The sequence below is a fragment of the Vipera ursinii genome (assembly GCF_947247035.1).
Source record: "Vipera ursinii genome assembly, chromosome: 1".
NCBI lineage: Eukaryota > Metazoa > Chordata > Lepidosauria > Squamata > Viperidae > Vipera > Vipera ursinii.
Window position 1 is genome coordinate 241151020 of NC_139512.1, and position 26060 is coordinate 241177079.

The 26060-nt window shown below is 38.2% G+C and overlaps 3 protein-coding genes across 15 annotated transcripts in view; 1 reads left to right on the plus strand and 2 right to left on the minus strand.

The window, feature by feature from the left end:
• The window catches only part of SNX14 (sorting nexin 14), a 45449-nt gene extending 24561 nt beyond the window's left edge, over positions 1-20888 (minus strand). Inside the window, exons 1-13 of one of the 8 annotated variants that reach the window (XR_014494170.1) lie at positions 20448-20888; positions 18215-18335; positions 16120-16196; positions 15958-16036; positions 15056-15099; positions 12081-12168; positions 11437-11521; positions 11141-11297; positions 7647-7722; positions 3206-3250; positions 3028-3108; positions 2812-2926; positions 180-335 (exon numbers count right to left, since the gene is read on the minus strand). Coding sequence is in view for 5 of the 8 variants with exons in the window: in XM_083377012.1 (XP_083233138.1) it covers positions 180-335; positions 2812-2926; positions 3028-3108; positions 3206-3250; positions 7647-7722; positions 11141-11297; positions 11437-11521; positions 12081-12168; positions 15056-15099; positions 15958-16036; positions 16120-16196; positions 18215-18335; positions 20448-20587 (1264 nt within the window). In the remaining 3 variants the exon portion in view is untranslated. Of the gene's footprint in view, positions 1-179; positions 336-2811; positions 2927-3027; positions 3109-3205; positions 3251-7646; positions 7723-11140; positions 11298-11436; positions 11522-12080; positions 12169-15055; positions 15100-15957; positions 16037-16119; positions 16197-16475; positions 16872-17426; positions 17469-18214; positions 18336-20447 lie in introns of those variants that run through there. The other 7 variants (XR_014494171.1, XR_014494172.1, XM_083377013.1 and 4 more) reach the window with 7 other exon arrangements.
• Positions 1-26060, plus strand: part of MRAP2 (melanocortin 2 receptor accessory protein 2) — a gene marked incomplete at its 5' end in the record, with an annotated part of 869028 nt that overhangs the window by 692880 nt on the left and 150088 nt on the right. The window lies entirely within an intron of this gene.
• Positions 18290-26060, minus strand: part of SYNCRIP (synaptotagmin binding cytoplasmic RNA interacting protein) — a 30020-nt gene continuing 22249 nt past the window's right edge. For 5 of the 6 annotated variants that reach the window (XM_083377153.1, XM_083377152.1, XM_083377150.1 and 2 more), the window contains exon 12: positions 25925-26060. This exon is cut by the window's right edge. The gene's annotated coding sequence lies outside the window, so the exon portion shown is untranslated. Of the gene's footprint in view, positions 18336-25924 lie in introns of those variants that run through there. The other variant, XR_014494188.1, reaches the window with a different exon arrangement.

Genomic DNA, 26060 nt, shown 5'->3' on the forward strand with positions numbered 1-26060 from the left:
ATGCTCATTGAGTAGACCAGCCACTCCCAATATAATCCTCCATAGGTAATGGCACCACAATGCCCCAAATTCTTAATATTGCTAAGACGTATTCATGCCAATATCTGTATTATTCTACAAGTACCATACAGAAAAAAATGCAATAACTTCAAATATATTTTCCTTTTGATTTCACTTACTACTTTGTATCTCTTCCACAATGAAAGAATCAAATTTAATTTTGTCAACGCTTTCATCTAAGCAATATGTTTCATAGATTTTCTTGACTTCTTCATGGAGGGACATTTTCTCAGAATCTGATAATTCTGCCTGCAAAATTCTATTATTAAATTGCTCTGTGGATGGGGATAAAAAAGAAAGAAAGAAAGAAATGTACTGAGTTCCGAACACTGGCAGTTTTCCTTTATTAAAAATGTTCTTTATATATTTTGATAGTTTTACCTATTAAATCCATAAACACTGGATTATGATAACAACACAAACCCCAGCAACAAATCTGCTTTGGGATCCCTGCCATATATTTATCTCTGTAAAATTTAGAATAGGATGCATCACTGATGACTAAGTTCTATCTTTGGCCAAACAGTAAGTTGAAATTTAATCAAAGTTAAAGTGCTGCCTCTCACAGTGCTTTTTCCTAAGCCATAAAACCAACTATAGAAAGAGAATTAAGTCTGAGTGAAAAAAAAGGGGTGGTGGTGGTGGGGAAATCAAGACGTGAAATAAAAAAAATTGCTGTAATATATTAACATGTAATCAGATATTTTAAAATAAACATAAATGTAAAATGTTTAAATGTTGTTGTTGTTAGTTGCGAAGTCGTGTCCGACCCATCGTGACCCTATGGACAACGTTCCTCCAGGCCTTCCTGTCCTCTACCAAAAATGTTTAAATGCAAACCGGTTAATCCTTTACTTTAAAATATTCTCAATATTTTTTCCACCAACTGCAATATCAACAGTAACACTGTTGAATAAATACCAGTAAGTAAACTTTGCATTTGCTAGAAATTACTTGGCATTGTCTCTCTTACCAAGAACCAGAGAAATTCATTTGCAAGGAAAGGTATACGAATCTAAATTCAGAATTGAATTTGGCCAGCATGAAGATTCTGTGGCTCCCCGAGACAACATGAAATCCCATCCAACTTCATATAAATGAACCTAGCCATTCGCAAAATGTATTTAGGTTCTTCAGAAAACTATGAAAATTCAAATAATCCAGAGGAGTTTGGGGGTGTTACATTAAGGAATACTTTGCAACCACTGCTTTTACCCCTTGAGATACAACTGAAGATTCTTTGATCTGTAAAAACGGCAGCATCACAGAGTAGAAGTACAAAAAAAACACACACCAAAAAACCCTTCATTTTATATTAGCAAAGTCAGAGACTGATTTAAGGCAATTCACAAGGCAAAAAAGTCAAGTGAAGCCAAATTGTATAGAAGTGGTTAGGGAGAAGACGACTCTCAAAACGTTAATCCTTCCTTCAGGTTATAAAGGGAAAAAATGCTTTTCAAAGGAGAGCCTGCCCAAATTACTAACCTAACATTTTACAAATGGGAAAAGGTTTGTATTTTTGGCAGCCCAGGAGATAATTATTTCATAAATGGCAGGATACAGATTCAATCCCCCTGCATGGGAGCTTCCAACTGGTACCCAATAGCTACTACAATATAAACAGAATGATACATCAGAGAGGTTTTCCAATTCAGCTCACTTTTTAAAAAAAATCAGAGTACTTTATGAAATTTGAGTTCAATACATAATCTGAAAAACTTCAACAAAAAGCTATTTGTCCAAACTTATATTTTAATGTAATAAGTATGACTTTAAAAATTAGTTTTCCCCTTGTTTTCCTTCTTCCTTTCCATCCTCTTTTATGACTGAATGTATTAGATAATAAGCTTTAGTTTGGAAGCCACTTTATACTTTCCGTTTTGCTTTGTTGTTGTTAATTGCGAAGTCGTGTCCGACTCATCGCGACCCTATGGACAACGCTCCTCCAGGCCTTCCTGTCCTCTACCATCTTCTGGAGTCCATTTAAGCTCACGCCTACTGCTTCAGTGACTCCATCCAGCCACCTCATTCTCTGTCGTCCCCTTCTTCTCTTGCCCTCAACCTTTCACAGCATTAGGCTTTTCTCCAGTGAGTCCTTCCTTGGTGGAGCAGTGGGCTAATGCCTCCTTAAGTAACACCAGCTGCCTGCAATTAGTGCAGGTTCGCATCCCACCAGGCTCAAGGTTGACTCAGCCTTCCATCCTTCCCAGGTAGGTAAAATGAGGACCCAGATTGTTGGGGGCAATAAGCTGACTTTGTAATAATGCCGCTTGGGGTGTGTGTGAAAGCCCTAATAAGCAGGCATATACATAGAATGAAGGCTACTGCTAAGCTTGTAAGCCGCCCTGAGTCTTCGGAGAAGGGCGGGATATAAATGGAATTAAAATAAAAATAAAATAAAATTAGGTGGCCAAAGTATTTGAGTTTCAACTTCAGGATCTGGCCTTCTAAAGAGCAGTCAGGGTTGATCTCCTCTAGGACTGACCGGTTTGATCGCCTTGCAGTCCAAGGGACTCGCAGGAGTCTTCTCCAGCACCATAGTTCGAAGGCTTCAATTCTTTGGCGCTCAGCCTTTCTTATGGTCCAGCTTTCACTGCCATACATTGCAACTGGGAAGACCATAGCCTTGACTATACTAGCGTTTTGCTAGCGCAGCCTTTTAAGTGCATTGCGGAAGCAACTATTTTTTTTTTACAATGAATTTTTATTTCATGTAACTAAAAAGATAACATATTAAGAAAGATTTCTTACCTAACTCCAGGTAAAATTGCAGTACGTGTACTTTTCCTTCTTTCTTCAAAAAACTCATAAATAGAAAGAAAAGATCCTGCTTGTCTTCAAATTCTTTCAGTTCAAAGTGCAAGGCCTTAAGAGAAGATTCAATATGGAATTTATTTCTAACTACCCATGTCATCATTTTCTAATTAAAGGCATATACACTTAACAAGCTTTTTTTTTCACACTTACATAAGATTTTTCGTTTCTAGGTTCTGCAAATTTCTGCAAGAAAGGAACCAAAGGTGAAGCAGGTTCAGTTGCTATTTCAGGCTGTAAGAAAAAAATCCAGAAAAAAAAATCCAGCATCCAGGAACAAAACTGTATGATTTCACAATTACTATAATTCTTTTTTTCTTGTAGTACTCACTGGGCTATCATCAATGAAGATAAGTATTAAGTGGTTCACAGTATCCTAAAAGAAAAGGCAGACATATTTAAGAGGTAGCTGAGACAAAAAGCACCTCATGTTATATTTTCCTTAGAAACATTTCTTAAAGACTCTTAAGCCCCACCATTAGAAGAATTCGGCACTTCTGCCCTTCTTCCAACTTGTGTGAAAGACTTATTGGGAAATCAGCCAACGTCTTTGTAAAACTGAGACATAAACCACCACTTTGGGGCCCAGAACCGTATGAGATTCCACCTAACCACCTACTTCCTTTTCCTACATACTCAACGCATCCAGTTAGGATGAGGCTACCAGATTTGGAATGTAAATATCCAGATTATCTCTACATGGTAGCAAAGAGAATGCTACATACCTTTTTGTTCCTCTGCCCAATGACGAAAGGAATGTTGGGCAACCTTGATTTTTATTAATTTTTTCATAAAATGGAATATTGATAGACCAAGCCCTGGGCTCTAGTGGAAGAGCACTACAGGAAGAAGGGAGGAAGGATCAAGTTTGGGGGGAAAAATGCCACAACTTGTACTACCACCTCCACCTCTATTTCTGGTCCCATACTGTACACTGAAACAGCAATATGTTCTAGAATAGGGCTTTTCAACCTTTTCACCCATTGTACCACTTTCAGGATATGGCAACATCCGAGTACCACCAGTTGCCTAGCAAGGTGTCAAAAACTTGATGACCAAAAAAAAAGGAAAAAAGTGATGAAGTACAGGTAGTCCTCAACTTAGAACAATTCGCTTAGTGACTTTCGAAGTTACAATGGCACTGAAAAAAGTGCCCCCCAAGCCACAGCTGAGCAAGACACCTGCCTGCCTGCCCGGCGGTGCTCTTCCTCCTGTTCGAAGTTTTCATTGTTGTGAGCATTTCTGTTGAGGATTGTCAACGGAGGTGAGGTGTGTGTGTGTGTGTGTGTGTGTGTGTGTGGGTGGGTGGGTGTCTGGTTTTTATCCCCCCTGTCTGCTGGGTGGTTGCAGCAGGTATTGGTCACTTCACATGAGCCTGGGAAACTATGACCATCATAAATATAAATCAGTTGCCAAGCATCTGAATGTAAATCATAAGACCCTGGAGATGCTGCAACATTCCAGCTGATAGGCGCTTCTTATGGGCTCAGCAGAAGCGCCAGGATCAGCACCAAGCTCCAGCTGGAGCCTGGCGCTGATCCTGGCGCTTCCGCTGAGCCCTGACAGCCCCGAAGCACTGATCCTGGCGCTTCTGCTGAGCCCTGACAGCCCTGCAGCTCCAGCCATCTCTCCCTCAGGCTTGTGCGGTGCTGCCACCGATTCAGCTCATTCCCCTCCCCCACTACCACTTTTCTAGGATGGTCATGTACCACCTGCCAGGTGCTAATGTACCACAGGTGGTACCTGTACCACTGGTTGAAAAGCCTTGCTCTAGAAATAGAGCCCTTAGTACACCAGCCATAGAAATTTAATAAGTGTAGGTTATCTACAGTTAGATTCACACCTAAGACTGAGACTGATGGAAACCAAGGACCTAACAATTATTAAGATACAGTTTACGAATTTACAAGTGAAACTCGAAAAATTAGAATATCGTGCAAAAGTTCATTTATTTCAGTAATGCAACTTAAAAAGGGAAACTAATATATGAGATAGACTCATTACATGCAAAGCAAGATAGTTCAAGCCGTGATTTGTCATAATTGTGATGATTATGGCGTACAGCTCATGAAAACCCCAAATCCACAATTTCAGTAAATTAGAATATTACATGCAATCAATAAAACAAGGAGTGTACATAGAACAATATCGGACCTCTGAAAAGTATAAGTATGCATACATACTCAGTACTTGGTTTGGGCCCCTTTTGCAACAATTACTGCCTCAATGCGTCGTGGCATGGAAGCTATCAGCCTGTGGCACTGTTGAGGTGTTATGGAAGACCAGGATGCTTCAATAGCGGCCTTCAGCTCTTCTGCATTGTTCGGTCTCATGTCTCTCATCTTTCTCTTGGCAATGCCCCATAGATTCTCTATGGGGTTCAGGTCAGGCGAGTTTGCTGGCCAATCAAGCACAGTAATCCCACAGTCATTGAACCAGGTTTTGGTGCTTTTGGCAGTGTGGGCAGGTGCCAAGTCCTGCTGGAAAATGAAGTCAGCATCCCCATAAAGCTCGTCTGCAGAAGGAAGCATGAATGCTCCAAAATATCCTGGTAGACGGCTGCATTGACCCTGGACTTAATGAAGCACAGTGGACCAACACCAGCAGATGACATGGCTCCCCAAATCAACACAGACTGTGGAAACTTCACACTGGACTTGCATCTTGCAGTGTGTGCCTCTCCATTCTTCCTCCAGACTCTGGGTCCTTGGTTTCCAAATGAGATGCAAAAGTTGCTCTCATCAGAAAAGAGGACTTTGGACCACTGAGCAACAGACCAGGTCTGTTTTTCTTTAGCCCAGGTAAGACGCTTCTGAAGTTGTTTGTTGTTCAGGAGTGGCTTGACAAGAGGAATATGACATTTGAAGCCCATGTCCAGGATCCGTCTGTGTGTGGTGGCTCTTGATGCACTGACTCCAGCCTCAGTCCACTCCTTGTGAAAGTCCCCAACACTTTTGAATGGCCTTTTCCTGACAATCCTCTCCAGGCTGCGGTCATCAGCAGTCTTCCCCATGATTGTGATTCCTACTGAACCAGACTGAGAGACCTTTTAAAGGCTCAGGAACCCTTTGTAGGTAATTATGGCTTAATTAGCTGATTAGAGTGGGACACTTTGAGCCTAGAATATTGCACCTTTTCACAATATTCTAATTTACTGAGATTGTGGATTTGGGGTTTTCATGAGCTGTAAGCCATAATCATCACAATTATGACAAATCACGGATTGAACTATCTTGCTTTGCATGTAATGAGCCTATCTTATATATTAGTTTCCCCTTTTAAGTTGCATTACTGAAATAAATGAACTTTTGCATGATATTCTAATTTTTCGAGTTTCACCTGTAGACAGTTCCAAGCACAATAGTATTTTGTAAAAATAGATGTTCAGGTGTGATAAGTTCAATATTTCCAGATATTGAGGAAGTCCTTTAGATATTACTCTGGGAGCTCTGATCAGTTATTATTATTATATCATTATCTGCTTCTACAAGTGAAGAGTACAGAATTGAATGGAACTTTTTGCCTTTCTCCATGCTTTTGAAATAGAACTCAATCCCCACAAAGGAGATCCTGATGGGCTGGGCTTTGTAGTTCATTTTTTCTTGTAGTTAAGGGGAAAAACAGGGAATTCATAATTTGGCAAACAGGGAAAACCTCCTCCATACATATACTTACATAACAGCTCCATTCTGCAAAGCCTTCTATAACCTGATTTTCATGAAATTCTTCTACTATTATACTACTTTGCCTGCACATGTAATACATGCAATACAATTTTTATAGACCTTAGATGTGGCTTACAAGAACCTTTGTGTAAATGTACATAAAATGATAATTTGAATTTATTTAACTCTCTAATATGGTCAACTTAGAGGTTTATCTACCAGAAGTTTATCTATCAAGCTTAGCTGCCTCCCAACTCTTCTCTAATGTTCGTTCTTTTATGGTAAAATGGGAAAGACGAGGAGATAACATTTAGAGAAAGACAACTGCTATTCGAAGGAAGCAATCCTCGATGTCACAAACCCGTTTCCTTTCCCAACACATCAAGCTGCAGTGACTGAGAATGGGGATGCAAAATGGGAAACTGCACTTCAGATTTTAAAGATTCTTCAACAAAAACTCCCTTTTTAATGACCCTGTAATCTCTTAATTCAGGATACAGTTGGGAGTGACTGTATGGAGCTGAGAGTTTACTGTCAGATGCCCTTCCTGACACCACGTGGAACTCACAGCAGATATTTTTTTATTTGTGCCCTGACAGAGAAAAATCTGTCATTGCCTAGGATTGATCTTTCAATCTCCCATCTTAACCATTAGGCCACCAAGATTCTTCAACAAATACACTGCACCTAACTAAGATACCCAACCCTTGCAAGCTATAATTCAATTGGATATAAAATGAGACAACCCTGAGGTCAACATTTTTAAATTTTTTTCATTAAAAATCTAAGTTCTCATCAAGCCCCTTCCTCCTTCATTGCACATTTCATAAGCCACCACACATGCCATGGCCTAGCCCAGGGGTAGGCAACCTCGGCTCTTTTATGACTCGTGGACTTCAACTCCCAGAATTCCTGAGCCAGCAACCTCGGCTCTTTTATGACTCGTGGACTTCAACTCCCAGAATTCCTGAGCCAGCAACCTCGGCTCTTTTATGACTCGTGGACGTCAACTCAGGAATTCTGGGAGTTGAAGTCCACGAGTCATAAAAGAGCCACAGTTGCCTACCTCTGGCCTAGCCAAACGACCTGAAGCTTCTCAGCACTTACCGGATCAGCTAAGTAGTCCATAGAGGGAAGGAAAACAGAACCCGATAGGATTTCTCTAATGAGTAAGGTGAAGGTCCTGGAGAGAATAAAAGCCAATTTTATGCAATCATGCCTTCTTCATAAGCTTTCATGAAGTTAGCATTCAAATTAAACTGGTGTAAAGAATTTCTTAATGTACTGTTAAATAAATACATACATATATAATTTCTCTTACATTTTTTTCACAGAAAACTGCTCTGCACACGGACGCGCGCACGCAACACACACAACTCTTTCTTTTTGGTAGTCTTTATACATCCACCCACTCAATGTGACTTTGGGGGCATACAAACGAATGAAGTCAAAATCAATAAATTTTTTAAAAAAACCAACCCAACACCTGTCACTAAATTCAAGCAGGCAATACATGCCAAATGCATCTGAAACATATTGTAACTTCTAAAAATGGAGACTCTGCTCATTTAGCTTTTGGCAGCAGGTGATCCTGTAAATAATAGGGTTCTATGCCACACAGGGCATTTTTTATGACAGCAGCCTACTGTATTTTCATCTCTGGATGGAACATTGTTTCTTCTTGATGCTTGTAATCCTTGCATATAACTAATAATTTCTAATTTAATTTGCTCTCCTGGCATACATATAGAGAAGCCAGATACACAGAAAGATATAGCTTGGGACTGCATGCATTGTATTAACAAAGAAAAAACAGTTCCCGGTTTATAATTTTCTTTCCTTCGTTTCTCATGCTGCACATATGACTATTTGTGTCTGGGCAGGATTCCCTCAGAATGCTAAGAAAAACCTGTGGTGGGATTTCTGCCTTGGTGGAGCAGTGGGCTAATGCCTCCTTAAGTAACACCAGCTGCCTGCAATTAGTGCAGGTTCGCATCCCACCAGGCTCAAGGTTGACTCAGCCTTCCATCCTTCCGAGGTAGGTAAAATGAGGACCCAGATTGTTGGGGGCAATTAAGCTGACTTTGTAATAATGCCGCTTGGGGTGTGTGTGAAAGCCCTAATAAGCAGGCATATACATAGAATGAAGGCTACTGCTAAGCTTGTAAGCCACCCTGAGTCTTCGAAGAAGGGCGGGATATAAATGGAATAAAAATAAAAATAAAAAATGAAATAAAATGATGTACATCTAGATATCACTGCGGTAATATCCTGCTGTTTCTTATCCTGCTGTTTCTTAGACAATCAAGGCAAGCCATAGGACTGAAAGGATAATAGTTGGAATGAGGGTAGATGGTGTAAATCCATGTAAAACCTATATGAAGAGTTGAAGTTGCAAGTAAGCTTTGTTTCGCTGTCACACTGGAGAACTGCAAGCTTTTCACTTTGTTCGGGTGATTAGCTAAGAGGTCAACACTGCTTTGCCAAAAACATAATCCGGAATGGATCAAATGTCTAATCTCTAGCATTTCTGAAGCTAAAAGAGTTGGGGCCAAGCTGTTACTCTGTTAGTTGTCCAGAAGAACATGCTTGAATGCAACAGACAATTGGAAATAACTTCTAGAATAGGTTAACTAATTGAAAGCATAACATAGACTACACAAAGTGTATTTATTTATACACTTTCCCTACTTTCCCCACAACAGCAACCCTGTAAGATGGGTTGGCCTAAAATGGACTGACTGGCCCAAGGTCACCCAGCTGGCTTTCATGCCTAAGACAGGCCTCGAACTCTCAGTCTCCCGCTTTCTAGTCTAGTGCCTTAACCACTAGAACAAACTGGCTCTCAAGCTTAAAAATGTTTCAAAGAAAGTGCTCTAAATTTTGCATGAGCACTCCCTGGCAACTGCCCAACTTTTTTAAGCTACTGCTTGGAGAGAGAAAAAAGATGCTGCTGCCGCTTTTAAGAACTTCCATCTCCCCAGAAAATAAGATTCTCTTAAGTTTCCTTACGTGGATTTCTTGAAAGAGAATAGGATAAAATTACAGAAGTCTCAGCAACCAGAAATATTCCAGATACTCATAGCTCTAGTGCAGGGGTAGGCAACCGTGGCTCTTTTATGACTCGTAGACTTCAACTCCCAGAATTCCTGAGCCAGCATGGCTGGCTAAGGAATTCTGGGAGTTGAAGTCCACGAGTCATAAAAGACCCAAGGTTGCCTACCCCTTCTCTAGTGCAAACTTGTGAGGAAGCTACTTCTTAATTGATAACAGAGAACTGTTCAGCTAGATAGAATGTGAATCTCTCTCTCTCTCTCTGATTCTAAACATACTATCATGGGATCCACCTATCAAAGTTAATGCAATGATTAAAGCAGTGGCAGTGGGGGGGATTTTCCAGAAAAACTGGTATTTCTTCTAGACAGTGTAACTGGTTCTACAACCACTTTAGAGAAGGGACAAGTAAACAAGGCATCTAGGGAAGAAAGTGAATTTTGAGGTATTCTGTAGAGTATTTCTTGTATATAAAAACATGTATAGACAAGTGGTAATAGAAGTCCTGTTCATAAACTAATAGGCAAGGTGGTCCTCAAACTGGACTGGTGACATAATTGCAGAGTCAAAATCTTTCTTTCCTGACAAGTTACATAACAGAACTTCTTCGGGATCTCTCAGAGTTTGTGGTATTAAAACAGCTATTGCTAGATATCCCAGAAAGGTACTAGGCCAGGGAGTCTATTCCAAATCTGGGACTTGCAGCCGTTCACTTAGAAAAAAAAGTCCTTGATTCTAGCACTGATTTCTCAACTCAGAGGCAAAAATATGGGCAGGCATGCCTTTGACGAGCAAAGGTTGTTGTTATGGTGGTCTCTCCATATTCTCCATTGAATTTTATTGGTGGATATCTCTAGAAGCCTTGGCCAAAAAGATGTGGACTTCCTTATCTAGTTGACCCCCAGAGGCAGAACTCCATTAACTCTCTGCAAGAAGAATACTACAGAGAGGTAAGTTCTTATATATGTCATTCACATGAACACAAAACTCATGCACCCATCCATTTACTTTTATATCTGGCTTTGCAAATTCAAGGAAAGAAATATTCAAACCAATTCCAAAGACCAGGTTTTTCTGACAAACTATAAGTATTCAACAGATCTGAGAAGTTTTGAGCCAAGTAAAATGCATTCATGTAAACCACAGGTCTGCTACTTGTTATTTTATTCAAGTTTATGTGGAATAAATTGAATCCTTTTTTGCAATGCAGGCCCTGATAAGCAGTTTCAATACTGGTGTGGCCCTTTGTGCAGTGGAGGTGGCATATCTGATGGTTGAAGATAAATAAAACATTATCCTTCACTGACTGAAATTTAGCACAATCAAACATCAACAACACCAAATTCATACCCTACACTGATGAGTTTTCATGAACAATGAAAGAATCAACTATTCAAAGTTCTTTTATCTGTTACAAATTAAGACTGGAAGACTAATCTGCCTATAGCAAGAGTTTTTGACATGTTAGCTTTTCTATTTTACAAAAATTGGAAATTTAAACACACTGAATATTAGAGCTTCATAATATAACTTGAAGTATAATATACCCGCAATCTGTTGCCTTTGGAAGCAGAATATAGGAAAAAAGAAGTTCAGTAAGTTTTCTTAAATAATTGAGTTCATCTCTTCTACTTCTCAAAGCCACATGGAGTGATGGTCCATATTCTTCTAAAGCTGCTTGCTGTAAATATTCTGTATTTTTTACTGTAGAAAAATTAAATTCAGTAAAATTCATATGAAAATTCATTTCTGATAATATTTAAAAGAATAAAAATAAAAGCAAATATAAGAGCAGAAAGGTCAATTTATTTCTAAATATATGGCATACAATGTTTAATATTACCTTTCTGTCTAGCTTTAGCTATTACTTCTATATGCTTCATTGCTGCTTTCAGCATTTTTGTTGTTGTAACAGTTGGAATATTCACCTGAAGAACAAATAGGAAGAGAAATTATTTGCTCTATTGCAACTAAGAAGGTAACTGTGAAATATATTTGTTTATACAATGACATTTATGTTAATCACATGCCACCTAGTAGGTTCAACTCCTGACTGTATTATTGTACTTATGAAATAGTTTAAAATTCTACAGTAAATTTTATTTTGCTTGTAGCTTTTGCTTGTGTAAAGGAACTCTCCTTTGCTCTCCCGTTCTCTACAGCCTATAGCACCTTGTCAAGATCTTTGAAAATTAGGGATTTATTAAGAATTATTTTGGAGCTATTTTGCAAACTTCAAAGAAGCATTCAGAAGAAGTGAACAACTACGGTATCTCTTTACAGTTCATAAAAATTCGTCATTAAATACTTTTCACTACTCTACTAAACTAACTTTTTCCAAGGCTTTTTTAAAAGAACTTGACAAGTATTAAATGAATACAAAACAATTATGTTTACAATGAGATAATCTCTTAAATATTTTTTACTATGCCTATGTCTCAAAGCATTAATTAAATACAATATCAAACCCATCGTTGTGTTTCTCACCTTGTAAATTCTGCGAAGTAACACAGATGCAAAAAATCGTAATGTTACTCTTAGTTCATCCACGGATGATTCATCATCAGTTATCTCTCTATAGAATTTCAAAACAAAATATAGCTCCATCTTAGTTTGGCTATGCTTTGGTTAGCTTAATTTTATTAAACAATAATACTAGTTTTATTTTAGGTTTACATTAGTTGGTGGACTTTTTCTTCATATACATTTTATAATCTTTATATTATTTCCTGTGTCTCTTATCTATAAATCAACAAGCCTATGATATTCCGAGGTCTATAAACATAAATACTAATACTAATAATTTGAGAACTTTACTCAAATACGCTATTCAGAATTTTGAAAAAAAATTCATAAGTGCGTTCAGAATAATATAATTCTTGCTAACAATTTTGGGGGCCTTTCAACTTTTGTTTGAGGATCAATAATAGTTCTCTTCTTGCCCATCAGGCAGATCTTCAGAGCTGCCAAGGCTCAGAGACCGATATAAATGGGGGAGGTCAGGAAATGGCTCTTTAACGATTTCCTTCCAGAGGATGCCATGGCAGCACCTTACCAACCATGACAATTTTCAACACACATCCCATAATATTCCATAAGATACATGCCAAGATTGCACCACCAACCGTGGATTACTTGTTGCCGTAACTCAGACATGTCAAACACAAGGCCCAGGGGCCGGATCCGGCCCGCGAAGTGGTTTCATGCGGCCCGCGAAGCCATCCTGGAAACAGTGAGGGAACGGCCCCCGCTGCCTTGGCCCTGGCCCAGAGACCCTCCTTCTGCCAGAGACCCTCAGATCTGTCCCACTCCTGCCCAGGCCCCCATAGGCACCCTTGATGCGAATGATGTAGAGCAGGGGTGTCAAACTCAATTTCATTGAGGGCCGCATCAGCATTGCGGTTGCCCTCAAGGGGCCGGGTGGGTATGGCCAGTGTGGGTGTGGCCTACTGGGTGGGCGTGGCTAGAGTGCATACAGCCTACTGGGTGGGCGTGGCCAGCTCTACATCGTTCGCATCAAGGGTGCCTATGGGGGCCTGGGCAGGAGTGGGACAGATCTGAGGGTCTCTGGCAGGAGAAGGGTCTCTGGGCCAGGGCCAAGGCAGTGGGGGCCGTTCCCTCACTGTTTCCAGGATGGCTTCGCGGGCCGCATGAAACCACTTCACGGGCCGGATCTGGCCCCCGGGCCTTGTGTTTGACATGTCTGATGTAGAGCTTGCCATGCCCACCCAGTAGGCCACACTCACTCTAGCCACGCCCACCCAGTAGGCCACGCCCACCCTGGCCATACCCACCCGGCCCCCTAAGGGCAACCGCAATGCTGATGCGGCCTTTCAATGAAATTGAGTTTGACACCCCTGCCGTAACTAGTCTGTGAATAGGAAGGGAGAGAAAAAAATAAAGGAAGAGAGCAGGTCTGCCACTGTTGGTACTGATTCCTTTGAACAATCACTCCACGGAAGTTAAAAAAAATGACAGCAAAAAACCCTTCTCTCCCTCCATTCTCTGGCCATAGTAGAAATGGAGGGGTGCGTGGGAATGAGGTCTCCTATCCTCTTTGAAGCAAGCAAAGCAGGAAGACGAACCCAATTGCTGTCAGATCTCCAATTCCAAAGTGATCATTCTATGGAACTGAAGAACTAGCAGAAGTAATTGAAACTAAAGGGAGAGTTCCCCGCCCTGCCTCTCTCCTCCCGCATTTCTCATGCAAGCTACATCCCTATTTGCCTTTTGCTGAAGCAAATTACAGATCAGAACAGTAGCCAGCACTTTTCCTGCAGTAACTTCCTAAAGAGCAGCACTTTAATACTGTCGTTAAGTGGAAGAATTCTGAGGAAGCCTTTGAAATGGTCTTCTAGCAGTTTTCACACTAAATTTTAATTTAACTTTTTTTTTTGCAAAGTTTAAACTTGAAAGCTGGAACACTTACCAAACCTTACTAGGGAGCTTTGGAATTTAAATTATACCTCAGATAATGGGATTATTCCTCTTTAATCAAAATTTCTTTTATTTAGAAATTGAAGAAAATATCTACAGGTATTTAAAATTCAGACTTATAAATCAAAGGCACTGAGAGCTGAAATAAAAAGTTGAAAATCTAGTGTAGCTCAAAATGAAAAAAGGAACATTAAACAGGAAAAAAGCTATAGATATACATAAACAAAATTCTGCATCGTGCAGGATCCTGTCTTGTAACTTAGAATTGCCAACTCCCATAAAAAACAATTCTGAAGAATCCCTTCCCGAAACATGTAAGTATTTTGACATACTTGTATTTGCCTCAGTAATGCATGGACAATATTCATGACCATGCTACCAAGAACAGTCAAAATCAGGACAAAAAGGTTAAATACTAATTAAACTAAGAATAAAAATCAATTGCTTATAAAGTTATCCCATCAATATACATATATACTCTAGCTATTCTACACACACAAGTTTTTCACACTCAAAATACCAATATATAGACAGGAAAAGGGGGAAAAACTTGCATTTAGAATCCATAAAGTTAAGTGTTCTTAATTCTGTAGTAAGTCCTACTGGATGTCATGGATTTTATCCCCAGAGAAGTATACAAACTGGACAAGAGCTAGTAACATTTGCGAGTGATTAGTTTTACTGCTATTATTTTGTTGTTTTTATTCTTGGGTTGTAAGCTGCTTAGAATTTGTTTAAGATAGGCAGACATGTCAATGCTTTAAGTAAACAAATAAAGATGGAGGCAGAAATACAAAAATAGTCATGTGAAAATAAAACGGAAGTCAGAATTTAAAGAGTTAAATATCACCACACAAGCAAGACCTTACAATATAATTTCACTTAAGGTTTAAATTGATGGGGGGGGGGGGAAGAGGGAGGAATGTATAATTGAACAACCTAATTAAACCTAAAAGTAAGATAACAAAATACTGTTTTAGGAAGATCAGATGGAATTTCAAAGGCAAATTACATAAGAATCTTACCTGTACCAAGGATAAATAAAGTTTTCTAGTACTAGCTCAAACATCTGCAAACAAGTGAAATAATTTATTTATTTTATTTATTTATTTATTTTATTTAATTATATTTTTATACCGCCCTTCTCCCGAAGGACTCAGGGCGGTGTACAGGGCAATAAATATAAAAAGGCGGAATACAAAAGTTTAAAAACGATTAAATATTTAGCCCAGTTTAAAACAGTATTAAAACATATTAAAACCCCAACCCTAACCCATCAGACCAGGTCAGAACTGCTCAAATAGATATGTTTTTAAGTCGCGCCGGAAGGAGCGAAGGTCGGGGGCCATCCGGAGCTCAACCGGCAAGCGGTTCCATAGGTCTGGCGCGCCCACAGAGAACGCTCTCCCCCTGGGAGATGTGTATGCCACAAAATAGACAACAATAATACTTAGCGCATATAAACATGCAAGAGCACTAAACAGAGAATATTTTTCATTCCATATTTGGTAGTTCAAGTTGTTTGTTCATGAGATAACCAAGGACATGGTATGCACCTGAAGGACATATTCCATAACATACGTAAAAACAGTGGCTACCTGCATCTATTTTCATAGTTATAGGTTCAAAAGTACAGCTAGGTAAATTCTCGCATGTATTCAGTTTATGAGACACTTGAATAATAGCACGTAGATTTTCTAATGCTGTTACATTATCAGCAGCCAGAAAGAATTAACTATCTACCAGGGTAACAAGTGTAAAAATAATGAAAACCGTTGTTCATCTTGGGATTTAGAAAATACGACAGAAATATTTATATGTAAGCATTTTTAGAAGAACAGCAATTGATACTGCTGCAATAAAAAAACCTCTGATTTAAAAAATGAGTAACATGAGTTATCTATAACTGGTGATGCTAAACAATTACCTCTGATAAGGAAGTATCAACTTTAGAAGGAACTTTCAGGCCCAGCCAAGGCTGATAATCTTCTAGCAGCGATGCAGGTCTATAGAAACAACAACAAAAATATTCCATTCATCTTTATTAAGATATGAAAATATAATTACCTACCAAAATATTTTAACTCACCCATGTCTATTACATTTGATATCTCCACATATAGCACAACTGCCATTCTGAGAAGATTGTTCTTGCAATTTTAATTGCTAAAAGCAAAACACAGAAAGAAATTCATTCTTCAGTATACTAGGAAAATAGCTATGCATTTCAAGGGGTTTTTTGGTAACAAAACTGATCACACTTTGTCAGTTGTGGAAGTGAGGGAATGCAATTACAGGTAGTCCTCGACTTACAACAGTTCATTTAGTGACCATTCAAAGTTACGACGCCACTGGAAAAAGTGACTTATGACCATTTTTCACACTTATGACCCAACGTCCCCATGGTCACATGATTTACATTCGTATGCTTGACAACTGACTCACATTTATGATGGTTGCAGTGTCCCGGACTCATGTGATCCTCTTTTGTGACCTTCTGAGAAGCAAAGTCAATGGGGAAACCAGATTCACTTAACAACCGTGTGTCTAATTTAAGAACTGCAGCGATTCAACAAATGCAGTGAGAAGTCATAAAATGGGGCAAAACTCACTTGACTAGTGTCTCACTTAACAACATAAATGTTGGGCTCAATTATGGTCATACGTTGAGGACTACCTGTACAGTATGGAAAAAAACCAGAAAATATTCCCCTAGCATAAATATATTTTGAGAGACATTAGCTAGAAAGCTCAGTTAATTTACACTGAAGCAATTCTCAAATGTATGGAGTCTGGCTCCCACTTTAAAATGTCATCTCTCCTTCTCTTCTGCCTCCCCTTTCTCCCCATTAGTCCTTATTAGCTACTGCTGAAAGACTAACTTTCCCATCAAGCCAACCAAAGCAGAGAAATAGGAATATATTACCTAATCTTGCCTTGGATAATGCTGCAAGTGAAAACTTTGCAAGTTCCCCCTTTTTTAACACTACAGTCAGTTCTGGGTTTATTTGTTTAAAGCAACAGTATTATCAAACCTTAGCTGAAAATACAGTTAGTCCTCAACTTACAACCATCAGTTTAGTGTCAGTTTGAAGTTACAATGGCACTGAAAAAAGTGACATGGTTATTTTTCACACTGTTGTAGCATCCCCATGGTCATGTGTATTTATGACGATTGCTGCATCCTAGGGTCAGGTGATCACCTCTTGTGACCTTCTGACAAGCAAAGTCAAAGGGGAAGCCAGATTCACTTAACAACTGTATTAACTTTACGGCAGTGATTCACTTAACAACTGTGGCAAGAAAGGGTTTCAAATGGGGAAAAGATCCACTTAACAACTGTTTCGCTTAGCAACATAAATTTTGGGATCACTTGCAGTCATAAGTCGAGGATACCTGTAAGTAGAAAAATACAAATTGCCTTAGAATCTCCCTTTCATTACAACTTCAAGTCACTTCTCCAGTCTCATAAGCTTGCCAGCACTACTTTCATAAAACCTACATCTGAAGACTCTGTGTGCTTTATATGCACGTTTCATAGCCTTTTTGTATGATCTAAAAATACAGAAAGCAAAATAAGGATGAACAATTTCTTCCTAGCCATGATTCCTAAATATTAGTTCACTACTAGGTAATATATTCAGTATTTATACAGTGAACTCCTCAAAATAAAATTCTTTATATGTTATGAATATATCCTACCCAGTAAGTCAATGAAAATCTATCAAATAATTTAATTGATTAAAGGATAGTCTTACAATCAATTTTTTGAGAATGATAAAAGAATGAATTTTTTTTTAAAAAAAAGCCATTAAACCTATGGGTGAAATTAAAGTAACTTTATTAATCCACAATGGCAAAATGGATTTCCTGTTCCCACTAGAAATCTTTACATATAGAATCCAAATTTGCCAAACTACGAAATGTTTCAAAACATATAAGGGTGCAAAAGAAAAACTTTAACACAATAACAAGTTTATTTCTACAATGTTTTTCTTCTTTTTAGATCAAGGATATATTTAATTTGCATCACTAGCAACTAAAAATAATTACTAATGAATACATCTAAAATGTCAACTTCTCATTTAACATTAAACATGCTGAAGTCTGCAGGGAACACAAGCAATATTTCACTAATGTCCATCATGAGATATCAAAAGTACATTGATAAAATTATACATTACCTTGGATTTTTGTTTTATTGTAAACAGAATATTTGGTAAGAGGGTATCTGGTCCTAAGTAACAATAGAATGTTACAAATCCCGCCACAAAAGACCAGAAGATCATTAAGATGTGACGATACCTCAAAAGTAAAGGAAAAAATTACAATCCAACAGACAGTGCAAAATAACAAAGCTCTGCCTCCAAATCTGGAATATTATACTCAATACCTACATGCCAAAAGTATAACATACCTATCAAAACAGTCATCCTGCATGGTATGTACTTTAGAAATAGCACACTCAGGCCCAATGGGCCAATTTACAGAATGCTTTATTAATATTTTTAAGAGAAAATGTTACTTTGTTGTCCAGTGTCCTTCTGGATAGTGAGATGGGTGGTGTATAAATTTGATAAATAAATAAATAAAAATACTGTAGTTAGGAATATGCAAATATCATACATCAAGGAAGGAAGGAAAATGGCAACCAAAACCCAAAAAAGGGGGGAAAGGGGAAAAAAGAAGGATTTGATGCTTTAGTTTCATTTCAGCAATCTAAGGAGAAATCTCTTTACAATAACCAAAGAGCAATTATTGGAATCATGCTGCAGATGGAATCGGTTAAGTCCTTTGCACCTGGCCCTTACTCTTGATCCTTTCCCCTACTATTTCAGAAAGGAAAATATTCCACATATACAAACCCACAATATACCTTGGTTACACATCCCTATTTCTATCATTCCAAAGAGATTGTTGCTCTAGGTTCAGATAACAAAGCAATTTAAGACAAGCAGGGGGAAATGGCAGGAAGCACTCAATTGTTAACCAGACTTTTTTTTTTTTGCTAATATTGTAAACACAAGTGCACTGTTTCACCTTGCCTTGGAGGCTATTATGTCTTGACAATTAAAATCAGAATAGCAGTTTACTTTAAAAAAATTTTTAGCTATGCTTCCAAGACTCACAAGTCTGTTATTCCTTAACTGGTTCTTTCCAGATTCTGACAATGTACTTGTTATCTGAATTTTGTTTTGTTTTGCATACAGTATGACCACAGCTTATAAATAAGATTTCCTCTACCTGGCATTAACAGATGTATAAACTATAACTCTTATTAGTCTTCTAAAACAGCTATACTGTAAATAAATATTAAAATTCACTAGTGGAGAAGGAGTTGACATCCATTGTTTTAACCAACATCCTCGTATCTCTCAGTAAGAACAATTCATACTGTCCTTTTTTTCTAAAAGGAACTTTTGAAGCTTAACTCAGAAGAAAACCAGAGCTGGAAGGGACCTTGGAGGTCTCTTCTTAAAAGCCTCCAGTGATGAAGGCAAGCTGTTTCACTGGTAAATTACAAATCCCTCCTTCACATCAAAATGTTTATAAGTGGATTATGTACACTGAGACAAAAAGTGAAATTAATTGGACTCTTTAGAAAGTTGGTAAGAAGAAAAACAATCATACATGTTTATGTTTACGCCTTCTACCTGCCTGAATCATGCTAAAAGGAAGGGCATAAACATATGGTAAGAAATTAGTAACTTGGATAATTGAGTGGAGTTCGTGAAAACAATGTGTACTATGCTTGAGTTACATGTACAGTACTGTAAACTGAAGGGCTGGGGGAAGGGGAAACAATCCAGCCACTTCCATGTCAGTATATCTAATTTTATTGGCTTCCAATTCTTACTTGGCCAGGGGTTCTCGATGGGTGAGCCAGAGCCCCCTGGAAATCACATTTAAAAAGAACAAAAAATACTCAGTCACACTTGCAACAGTAAAGTAGGACATTATCAAAACTGGTTCTGAGTTTTACTCATTTTCCAGAGCAAGTCCTACAACTACAGTTCCACCACATTCAATAACTCGGCGGTATATATTATGGTGGTGGTGGGAATAAAACTTATAAAAGTAACGTATCTTTCTTCCCCAACCTCAATGGAATTATTTCCTTTGTGGGGGGCGGGGGCCGTCACAGAAATCCACTGACTTTGAGAACCACTGGGTAACTTATATGGTTCCCCTGGCATCCCAATCATATCATGCCCCTTGTTTTAGAAAGCATCACATCTTCCCCTTCTTCATCCTATCAAAAAAAAAATATCGTTTTCCTTCTCGAGTTATATCCTCCTCCATCGCCCCGTAGGGAGAAGCTGCGCCAGCAACACATGTAACCAAGTCCAAGCCACCTCGCTCATATCGGCCAGCATGACCGGGGGATCCCGGACCCAGGTGGGCTTCTCTCCTTACCGGCTGAGCAGGAGCGTTGCCACACTGAACCCCAAAAAGATACAGCAAAACAAAGGGTATTGCCGGCAGGTCTCGCGCAGAAAGTCCACCCGGCGCGCGCGCTGGCACAGCCTCTCCAGGGCCGCGCGTGCCCACCTCATCCTGGAGGATGGGGGGGGACCGCGCCCCCAGCTTCAGCTTGACCCGAGGATCCCCAGGCGCTCCGTAGCACACTTGAAGGGACCGAAAGCCCCTGCCTTCCGGTTTCCACCACTCGAGCCTTTTGCATCACGTGGCGAAGGGCTAGACCAATAGCGTCGCTTCTCCAGGGCGGAAGATAATCCTCGCCGGCCCCGAAGCCGTTCTGGCTTATTTTCCTCCCCCGTTCCCTTAGTTATCGCCAATAAGCCGCTGCTTGAAAGAAGCGGAGTCCGGTCCTTTCTTTAATTCTTCTCGCGATCTCTCAAGTTGCAAAAGCTATCGACCAAACAAGAAGGGGCAGAACGGAATATAAAGAGGCACTTCCGCCCTTACCGTGACTCTTAGGTTGCCCTTTAGCCTGGAGGAAATAAAGCCGATTAAAATGGCGGCGTCAATCGTTGCCCAGATGCCCGGAACGCCGAACCTCTCGCTTTCTGTTGGGATTGGAAGCCTTGAAACTAAAAACGCGGCGGTTCCCTCCCGAACCGAAGGCTTCTTCCCTCAGCGATGCCTGGGCTTGATTGCAGTGTATTCTGCCCACAAATCCATGCGGTAAAAGATTGCAGAAAGATGGTTTTCAGCACTGATAGGAAACTTGGGGACCAGATGTTGCTGAATATCAATTCCAATTTGTGCTCGTTTGCAGCCGGTATGGCAAATATTGAGGGAAGCTGAGTTATACTTAAGCAATCCCTGGAGTATACCGTTCCCCACTTCCGATGCAAACCAGCGATAAATTGCATTCACCTGCTCCGCTAATGCGGTATACTCTCGTGCGGCTCCATAATTAGCTGGTTATCGAGGACGCGGAGCAGGCTTTCAAGAGACTGGTTATTAACGTCTTTCTTGATACAAGTGCTTATGTGAGTTTGCTGACCAATTCACATTGATTGATTTTACTGCTAAATCGCTCTTCTAGATTAATTTAAAGCTGGCTACGAGCCTGTTTACTAGATGAACTGCTAAAAAAAAGTCGGGTTACAATTTGCAAGCCCCTTATTCTTTCTTGGTTATAATGGGAGACAGCTGCTGTGTTTTAAGGCAGTTTTATCACGCACACCCCAGGACTCTTTCCCCCAATGATATTAATTCCCAGAAACCTCTCAGCTGAGCTAAATAGAATATAATCGGACTACATAATGGATCTCCCAAAAATTTCCAAATCCATTTCTATATCTTTAAAACCATGAACAATTTGGATTGTAAATATTTCAAGGAATATATTTTCAAAATATTTTCTTGGCCCAAATGGAGATTTCTGGACGTTTCTGACATGCCCCTTATTCCAATGAAATTAGATACGTGAGAACAGGAAACACAGCCTTCTCTATGGGCAACTCCATTTATGGAAAGTCGAGGTATTACTGAAAGTATAACCCTCCTTCCCTAAGATATTAAAATGTATTTGAAACAGTTTTGTATTTTAAAGCTTAAGTAACTGCATTATATAAAAAGATGGTTTTTATGTCACGTGTTTGTGCTAGGATGTATTCCTTTAATAATACCATCTGTAAGGCTAACAACTATTATTGTGCAAATCAAAATTAATATAAAATTTACTTGCAGAAAAAATAGCTTAACATTTTGATAAACATAATTTGGCTTGCTATGTAGTGTGACCTGGATCATGTTAAAAAAATGTTTTTAAGCTTCAGTTTTGTGGCATGAACAAAAAGCATAGAACTCATTATCATGTGTATTCCCACGATCTTCTAATCCAGGGGTGTCAAACTCACAATTGTCATGTGATGTGTCGCAATGAGTCATGACTTTTTTTCCATTGCCAGCAATGAGGTGGGCGCATTTTTGCCGACAGTTTGACACCCCTACTCTAACCCATTACTTAACTAAAACTAATTTAAAGTACTGTACTTTCAAGATTTTTTCTTTCAGAAAATTCAATAGGTCATTTTAACAAAGTATACACATTTTGTACTTTAGCTTGCAATGAAATAGTCAATATCCAACAAAAATTAAACGTAGTTTCAGAATTAAACTACTAAGTACAAATGCAAACTATACAAAATGGGCACCCCCACAGAGCAAATGAGTTTCATCTGAATAGTCTTAGAAAAAGTAATCCAAGTATGGTTATTCTTGACACAACCATCCAAATGTCTGCACATGTAATTTTTCTCATGTACGATGTCCCAGCCTTGTAATCTCACTACAAGTAAGCCCGTTGGTACCGGCATGGAATTCATGATTCCATTTGGAATATAGTACATTATGAAAACAATTACGTTCTGTACTCAAGGTAAGAATCCTCGTATATTAATATTCTATGAATGCTTTTCTATTCCTAAGCTAACCTATATAGATCACATATAGAAACCATCAATCTCCCTCACAGAGCACTTCTGGGTGGTGTATATATAGGCATAAAAACACAAAAACTATATATCTCAGAGGTATCTTACAAAAGCTATATATATCACAAGCAGGGGAAACGCTTCAACAAGTTAGCCCTCTCTACAACTATGTGCTCCTCTGTGGGCAGCACAGCCAGGTCTACAGATCTTTCCAAAAGGCCAGGAATGGAAGCTTGCCTCGCTTCTGGGAGAACATTTCAAAGGGCAATTTGCACCGTTTTGCCCCCAATCTCTTTATCTGTGAATTCATGGACATTTCCAAATTGAATGTGAGTGAGTGCTTGGTAGAACAATACTGGCAAATTTTCCTTCTTCCCATCTTTTGTCTGCAGATGGGTTAAAATGGAGGAATTCCTTTTTAGAATTTTATATCACCTGTTTTAACTCAATCATACCAAAATCTTATTACCTACTTACCTCCGCTGTCTGTGCACAACCTCTTCAGAATACCAGACAATCATACTAACATAACCCTATTCTAGAAGGGTATGTGAATATTAGGATTAAATATGTATGACATTAATCGTTTAATATTAACTTTATGTTTGTGAGTGTTCAACACATGTACTATTCCTAGAATTCCAAGTCTTTTTTTTGGGGGGGGGGAGGCAGTATACACTTCATATAACCATCTTGAAGTTTTGTTCTAAAAAGTATTAACAAGTGTAACACTTCCACTGGAATACTATGGCATAATACAACTATAGTAAATACGTCACAAGTTTGTTTCTTTTGCAGCAATGAAATCCAACAAAACTCATTGCTTGATTAAATATAGTATCCAGTTAAGTCATTCATATTTAACTTATAAATACTGATTCTAATCTCAAAAGTTGTACGATCTTAATCAATTTACAACTATTTCATTTTTAACGAATATCTTTTTTAAAAATAATTTTGAGTTTCATTTCTAATCTGATTTTTTCCTCCACCTTTTACTGTAATAAAGTATGCTTAACATCACCCCTATTTACTTCATAAAACATAACTTTTTACCAAGGACTATCAAAAATATATGCATACTTTTTTACAGTTTTCTTTAAAAGCCATCTTTGAAGGGCAAACAGAATTTCAGGATACCTTTATGTAGTTGACAATGCTCAGTTAATGATTTCTTGTCAGAATATTCCTTAAAGACTATCTTAAATTGTGCTTATTTTTTGGATGATCATGTCAATACATGGGAAACTATTCAAATAGTGGCAATTGCCCCTGTCTAGTATATAAGCCCTGGGATTTCCAGATTTTCCCCCCACTTCAGCCTAATTTAGTTATATACTACCTGTGATTAAGAGTACTTATTAGAGTATAAACAATCAAATTTAGTTTACTGATCACTTCTTATATTCACTGTTTGCAAATATTGTTGCTCATCCAGTTCACTTTAGTTCAGCTATATGTTATGTAATGTAGACTATAAAATCTAGAATAATTGCTTTAAACATGAGTTCCAAGAAATATTATTTTTCATTAAAAAGACTAGTTCCAATCCTTAGTCTTCTGTAAGCTCTTCTATAAGCTTCAACAGTAACTTGCATAAGCTACTCAATTCTGGAACACAAATACCTTCATTAATATATAAGCTAACACAGAATTATATACCTCCAACATTTCTGCTGTAATACAATAGTAAACTGTCTTAATATAACAGGATGTGTGATATTTTGTAAGCATCATATCCTGATAACTTCAATTAATATTGATGTGATCTACAACAATGACATCCATCATGATCAATTAAGTGTTATCTAAAACCATGTATCTATGTATCCATTAGTGGTATCATTTCCTTTACATATTCAATTTGAAAACTTTCAAAATTAACATTTTCTCTTAAAAGATCAATTTTTCCACGATACAAGTTTCCACATGCATTTTACTGTAGCTTTATCATTATACTGTTAAAAAAACTGCACCAATGTCAGAACAGTGCAAATAATGTTTAATTGTAAAAGTCAGAATGGCTTGAATTCATAATTATTCGAGAACACTGTCAAGATTCTGTTACTTATTACTCACCATTTCTTACAAACTCTACAGGTAAGTCAATTCCAGTCCATTTTGACATGTATCCTATAAGCCCACTTTATCTTGTGGACGTGTGATTACAATTTCAGCTTCCGTGTTATTGTAAATTTTCATTTTTCATCTGCATCAATATTTGTTCTGAATAAATAATCATTTACTTCCCCCCATCAAAATCAGTCATGCTTGAAAACTTTTAAGTAGTTTGTTTTTCAGCAATGCAAGGGATTTGGAAGATCCAAAGTAAGATGGTTTCTCCTCTTTCTAGAATTCCTATAAAGAATTAGGTCAGATTTGGCATGAACACCTTGACAGTGCTCTTCATTAAACCATGACAGTAAAGATGCCAGTTGGCACTACAACCTCATTGAAGGGAGCATTTCAACTTCCTTGGCACTGGGATTGCCAATACCAAGGATTACAATTAAATCAAAATTTAAGGCTACATTTAGCAAACCTAAATTCCATAAACCTCATCCTATCAAGTTTAAGATTTTAGAAGCTGATGCAACACTCATATTTCTTATTCAAATATGGAAAGTAGAACTTTACCATGGGCAGCATATGAAACTGTGGCAATAGGTGTTTCATTAAGCAATGACTTTTTACCATCAGCCACTTAGCTTTTCTCTTAACTAGCAAGGCACATTTACATATTCCCATGAATACTTGACAAATTTTAAATTACACTTTATGTCCCAGCTATCCCAGTAATTGACATACAATATACTAAAATGGTTTATTAATATAACAAAAATTCAATTAATGTGAGAGACAGACTACTGGAAATTACTATTCTAAAAAATGTAAATACAAGTAAACATACTGAAATGTGTGCGCACGAGTTTTTAAACCAGGAGATTTCTGCACTAACACACATTTATATTAATGACACATAAAAAAAATAAAAACTTTATTACAAAAATAAGTTACACTTGCCTCCAGCTTACAGTATAAAACAATTTTATTTGCAGGAATGCAAAATGATTGTTTGCAATGAGCAATTTAACATATGACATCTATTTTTTTTTTAATT